General features: G+C 63.9%; 1 protein-coding gene across 1 annotated transcript in view; it reads right to left on the reverse strand.

The window, feature by feature from the left end:
- Nucleotides 1-378: 378 nt before the first annotated feature.
- PROM2 (prominin 2) overlaps nt 379-5410 on the reverse strand; it is a 6930-nt gene continuing 1898 nt past the window's right edge. The window contains exons 8-24 of the mRNA XM_019470638.1: nt 4974-5173; nt 4813-4887; nt 4663-4726; nt 4387-4546; nt 4108-4260; nt 3609-3732; nt 2966-3057; nt 2796-2880; nt 2525-2671; nt 2340-2411; nt 2173-2265; nt 2008-2061; nt 1406-1486; nt 1123-1191; nt 884-973; nt 550-656; nt 379-442 (exon numbers count right to left, since the gene is read on the reverse strand). Coding sequence (XP_019326183.1) covers nt 379-442; nt 550-656; nt 884-973; nt 1123-1191; nt 1406-1486; nt 2008-2061; nt 2173-2265; nt 2340-2411; nt 2525-2671; nt 2796-2880; nt 2966-3057; nt 3609-3732; nt 4108-4260; nt 4387-4546; nt 4663-4726; nt 4813-4887; nt 4974-5173 — 1730 coding nt within the window. The remainder of the gene's footprint in view (nt 443-549; nt 657-883; nt 974-1122; nt 1192-1405; nt 1487-2007; nt 2062-2172; nt 2266-2339; nt 2412-2524; nt 2672-2795; nt 2881-2965; nt 3058-3608; nt 3733-4107; nt 4261-4386; nt 4547-4662; nt 4727-4812; nt 4888-4973; nt 5174-5410) is intronic.

A 5410-nucleotide genomic window follows, 5' to 3' on the forward strand; every position in this document is an offset into this window, starting at 1 on the left:
CTGCCCGGGAGTCCCGGGTGTGGGGAAGCGTCGTGGGGCAGCGGGCAGGCGTCCTTCCCTGCAGGGTCTGTGAGGGGTACGCCGGTGGTTAGTGGGAGCTGCGGGGAGCCTTCCCCTGCGCCCTGGATCAGCCGGGCTCTGGGAGCATCCCTGACGGGTGCTCAGACCCCAAAGGTGGCTGAAAAAGAGACATCGGAGAGACCCGGAGCCCCATGGCACATGGAGATGAGTGCCCCGTGCCTGGGAAGGATGCTCAGACCCCGAAGGACACCGAGGAAGAGATGTCAGAGGGACCCAGAGCCCTGCAATGCTTGAGCACAAGTTTGATGGGACCTCCTGGGGCGCAGGGCACGCTGCCGCACCCGGCAGGCCCCCATCCTAAAGCTTGAGCGCCGTGACACGGGGGATGTGGAAGGGACAGGTTTCCTCTGAACCTGTAGAGCTGCAGAAGGAGAAAACATCGGGGGGTCGGGGAGGAGCCCACATCTCCCCTCCCTGCATCCTCCCACCCCAGGCAGCCCGCCTGCCCACCCCGTGCCCGCCGCTTACATGAGCCGGTTGCGGATGGGGCGGAAGTGTTTGGTGAGCCTGACGGCGAAGATGATGTTGGGGATGAGGAAAAAGGTGCAGCATCCCAGGCTGAACCAGAAAGCGTTCTGCAAGGAGAGAGCACGGGGGTCCCCGCTGAGCTGCACGGGAAGATGCAGCCCCCAGGCTCTGGAGGAGTTTGGGGAGCCTTGCAGTGGCTGATCCCGATGGTGTGGGGGTGTCAGGGCTGCTGTCGGCCCCGGCTGCCCCGAATTCATGCTGGTTGGTGGTGGGATGCTGCATCACGCAGGTCCCCGCAGGACCCCCCGCGGAGGGACAGAGATGGAATCCTTACCCAGGGGTCAGCGATGCGGTCGCACAGGATAACCCGCCCGTTGTCCAGGGCCGTGGCGAGCGGCTGGCACGAAGCCACGTCCTCCCTCAGCTGGAACAAGAAGCGGAGACAAGGCATAAACCCACTCCTGGTTCAGGGGGATGCATTTTGCTGCCTCGGCTTGGCAAGGGGCTTGCAAGCAGCATCCGCGGGGGCTCCCGGCCCCAAAGAATCCCCCTGCGGCGAAGGCGAGCACCTACCGTCTGCCCGACCCAGTTCAGGTACTGCGCAAAGTACCGCAGCTCCTTTCTCGTGAAGCAGCCAATCTCCTGGGCAGAGGGAAGGCAGCATGGAGGGCAGGCGCCGTGCTTCCCGGCCCAGCTCCAGCCCCACTCCTACCAGCTCTGGACTGATGTCGGGGTTGGAAATGAGGGCTGGAGGCTTCAGGTGCCCCTTCCCCTCTTGCAGCACCCCATTCTCCCTCTTTCTTTCTGGCTGTGGGGAATTCTGTACCTCCCAAGGGCTAATCCAGCCCCGGCTCACCTGCCGGAGGATCTGCTGGGCTTGCACAGGCAGCTGGGCTTCCACTGAGGCCGTGGTGGCCAGTGTCGTCTTCACCCGCTCCTGAGGAAGCACGGGAAGGGCAGAGCGTCCTTAGAGCACCGAGCAGCACGAAGGGTGCCCCGGGCGCACCAGAAGCAGGGCGTGCAGCACCGTGCAGATGCCAAGCTTCGAACTGGGTCTGGTTGCCAGAGGACAGGGAAAGGACCTGCCCCGAGCAGAGAAACCCCCTATGCCAGAAGCAGGGCGTGCAGCACCGTGCACATGCCAAGCTTCGAATTGGGTCCGGTTGCCAGAGGACAGGGAAAGAAGGACCTGCCCCGAGCAGAGAAACCCCCTGACAGGGAGCGGGCGAGATGAAACGCCATGGGACAGCTCTGCCGGGGATGCTGAAATGCTCTGAGTGCTGCAGGGGCATTTCTGATTTGCAGCGGCAAATCTAATCACTGAAGGAGACCGATCCTCCGTGGATGGCATTTTTCCTGGCTCTCCCATCAGCCTGTAACTGGCTTTTTGGGGCCCTGACGGGCGGGACCCATAGGGCACCACATATTTTTTGGACCTTAAAGAAACCGCGCAAGTACCTGGAGGTGTGGCGCCAAGCGGGAGAGGAACTGGACGCTTTCCCCCAGCTTTGCCTGCGGGACAGGGAGGTGAGAAGGGTGCAAAAGCCCTGCTGCCCCTTTCACGGGGACACTACTGGGCAAACGCCAGCAGCACCGCGAGCCACCAGCCCGGCACGGACTCACCACCAAAGCCTCCTGCGATTGCACCGTGGAGTTTTGCATCTGCCACAGAGCCCGGGCCTCGGTGGCCAGCCGCCCTGCCACCGTGCCATTCCTCTGCGGGGGGACAGCAGGGTGAGGACGTCCCCGCGGGCACGCAGACAGCCCCTGCCGCCTGCCTCACCGCTCACCTGCATTTTCTGCAGCCCCTCGAGGCTCCTCGCCAAGCCAGGGAGGCTGGTCTGCACCACGGGGTTTTTCATCTGGGGTGAAAAGATGAATCGCAAAAATCCAACCCTGGAAGCTGGCTCCAGCATGGCTGGGCCGCATCCTGCCCGCCACAGCGGGGACCAGCTCCCCGCAAGCATCCCCTCACCTCCTCCTGGAAGCGCCTGTAGTCCACCTCGTCCATGCCGCTGCGGGCGAAGGTCTCCAGGTCCTGCCTGCCCTCGCTGCGGAGGAGCCGCACGTCACCCAGGTGTGCCGTGAAGTCACCCAGGCGTTTTTGGAAATCGGCCGTGTACTGGGGGGGTGAGACGCAGGGGATGCTGCGGGGTTGGGCCCAGGCACCTCCATCCCAGTAACCCCAGTAAAGCTCGTGCATCCTCGCACCATTACCAGAAGCTGCGGTTGCAGCCAGCCCTCACCTTGGGGGTTTTTAGATGCTCATCCAGGTCATAGGACCCCTCGAGCTGCAGCACCTCCCACAGCCCCGCGCCGCTCTTGCACTCCCTGGAAGGCAAAGGGACGTGGGTGGCATGACCCCAAATTAGCCCTCCGATGTATAAGGGCAGAGGTGGGCTCCTGTGGCACCCACCGATACGCTGCGCTGAGGTTGGAGTCCCTCCTGAGGTTGAGCTGGCGGGTGAGGTTCATGGATGGAGGCAGGTTCCCGGGGGTGTCAATGAACTGGGCCAAACGGGAGGAAAAAGAGGGCCAGCGTCAGGCGCAGGCATTCCCGGCAACGATTTTGGGGGTGCTCTGCCCTTGCAGGTGCGTCCTGGGGTACCCCATCCCAGCCAGAGCTAATCTTGCCTTTATTTGTATGATCCCCATTGCAGAGCCTCACCGGGCAGTGTTTGGAGGGAAAGCAGCGGACAGCCCCGTGCAGGGACCTGCCTGCGTGCGCACGGCCACGGGACGAGCCCTGATCCCATTCCCAACCCTGCTCCCAGCCCTGTCGCAGCGTGTTGCCGGCCCCGAGCACCCCAGGGATCCCCAAACAACCAGAGGACAGGGGTCCTGCATGTAGGACCATCATTGCCTTGAGCAAATTAACAGCACAAGGGCAATTCCCCGCTGCTGATGCGAATCCAAGGACCTAATCCTAAACTTTATCTTCTGGTTTAGCATGGGGCTTTTCTGGACGTGTTTAGGGGGAGGATGCAGAGCGTTTGGAGGCATTTTGGTGCACGCAAGCAGAGATTTATGGGGCAATGGGTGGATGCGTGGCCACCCACCTTATAAATCTCCTGGTTCACCCAATTCCTGCAAACCAGCGTCTGGATGTTGCCCCCAACCAGGAAGGTGGCGAAAACCAGGAGGATGAGGAGCCAGGAGAACAGGAAAGCCAGGCCCACGCCGCTGAAAGAGGGAGAGGAGGCACCGGCGACAGCTTTGCAGACCCGAGCGGGCAGAAAGGCTTGTGGGGACCTGCCTGGCTGGCTGCAGCCCTGCAGCTCCCTCCCGTGCCCGGGCACGCTGGCCTGCCTGGGAAGAGCCCGCGGGAGCGGGGTGTGCCGGGCAGTGGGGCCGGGGCGCAGGAGCTACCAGCTCCCAAGGAGGAGCGGCTTCTCCCAAACCCGCCGGCGCAGGCGGTGGCTTCAAAAGCCTTTCCGCTCGGCCGGCTCCCAGTCCCTCCCTTGCCTTTTCCCCTCTGTTTTTGCAGGGGGGGGGGGTGAGAAGGGGGGGGGTGTGGTGAGATGGCAGCCCCCCCCCAGCACCTGGGGAGATGCTTACACCAGGAGAAATTTGGCGCCAGCTTCTCCTCGGCACTCGTAGTCGCTTGGGTCCTCCCGCTTGGAGAGCCCGTACGCCCCCAGGGCCATCCCTGTCACGTTGCAGGCAAGGATGAGGAGGATGATGGAGCACAGCACCGTGCCCGCGATCCACCTGGAGGAAAGAGCAGCAGGGCACAGCTTCGAGATATGGGGCCGATGCACCAGCTGGGGCTCGGAGGGGGGCTCAGCACCCATCTCTGCCGCACCCCCTGCACCCCTTCATGCTCCCCGGTGTCACCTGTACTGCTCGAAGCGCTCCACCTCCCGGAGGTACGGCTGGCTCCTGTCCTCCGCCTTCACCAGGGCTTCGCTGACGGCACGGGTGTAATCGGGGAGGGGGAAGCTGTTGGCGATGGACTGCACCTTCTCCGTCATGCGGGCCATCTCGTCCCGCAGATCTGCGGGTCCAAGGCCATGCTGGAGGGGTGGATGGTCCCCACGTCCCACCCCATGTCCCCAAATTAGGATTTGCCCCATGGAGGGTGTCCCCACTCGGTCCGGTGGTCCCACTCACCCTGGATGACCTGTGCCATCCTCTCCACAGCCAGCTCCGGGATGGAGTTGAAGGTGCCATTGCCCTGCGAGGAAAGAGGGGGTGCTGAGCGGCTCAGCTGGGGCTGCCCGCAGGCGCCAGATCCCCCTGCTGCACCCCGACCCCCCCAACCTGGCGAATCATCTCCGCAAAGTCACTTCGGGGCAGACCAGCCAGCGCCTTCAAAACCTTTTCCACCGATGGCACCTTGGGGTGGAAGAAGCAACCTGTGAGCCTCGGGGCTGCCGGAGGGGGAGTGGTGGTGATGGTAGGGGATCAGCCCCCCGTCCCACCTTGCTGTAGTCGGCGCCCAGCTCCAGGCTCTGTGCCCTGCCCAGGACGCTGGCACAGGAGGTGCAGCGTGGGTCGTCCAGCAGCGCGACCACGCGCCGACGCCGTTCCCGCAGCGCCGGCTCCAGCTCGGCCCGTGCCGATGCCAGCGCTCGCGCCGTCTTGTCGAGAATCTGTAAATGGTGCAGCGAGGTCTGTAGGTCTTAAAGAGAAAGCCCAGGGCTAGTTCACACTGCTCCGCTCAGCCGCCCCGGCTCTTCGGCGAGGCTTCGGCACCGGCCCCAGGGAGAGCCGCGCTCAGCCGTACCTCCAGCCCTGTCCTGCAGGTCCACCAGTGCCGCGTAGGTCATTGCCTTCAGCTGCGCATGGATGGAGAACCCCACACTCCGGCTGAGCCCTGCAAGGCATCGGGCACCCCGGCAGCATCTCATCCCCGTGG

This window comes from Aptenodytes forsteri, unplaced genomic scaffold (assembly GCF_000699145.1).
Source record: "Aptenodytes forsteri isolate BGI_AS27 unplaced genomic scaffold, ASM69914v1 Scaffold127, whole genome shotgun sequence".
Taxonomy (NCBI): Eukaryota; Metazoa; Chordata; class Aves; order Sphenisciformes; family Spheniscidae; genus Aptenodytes; species Aptenodytes forsteri.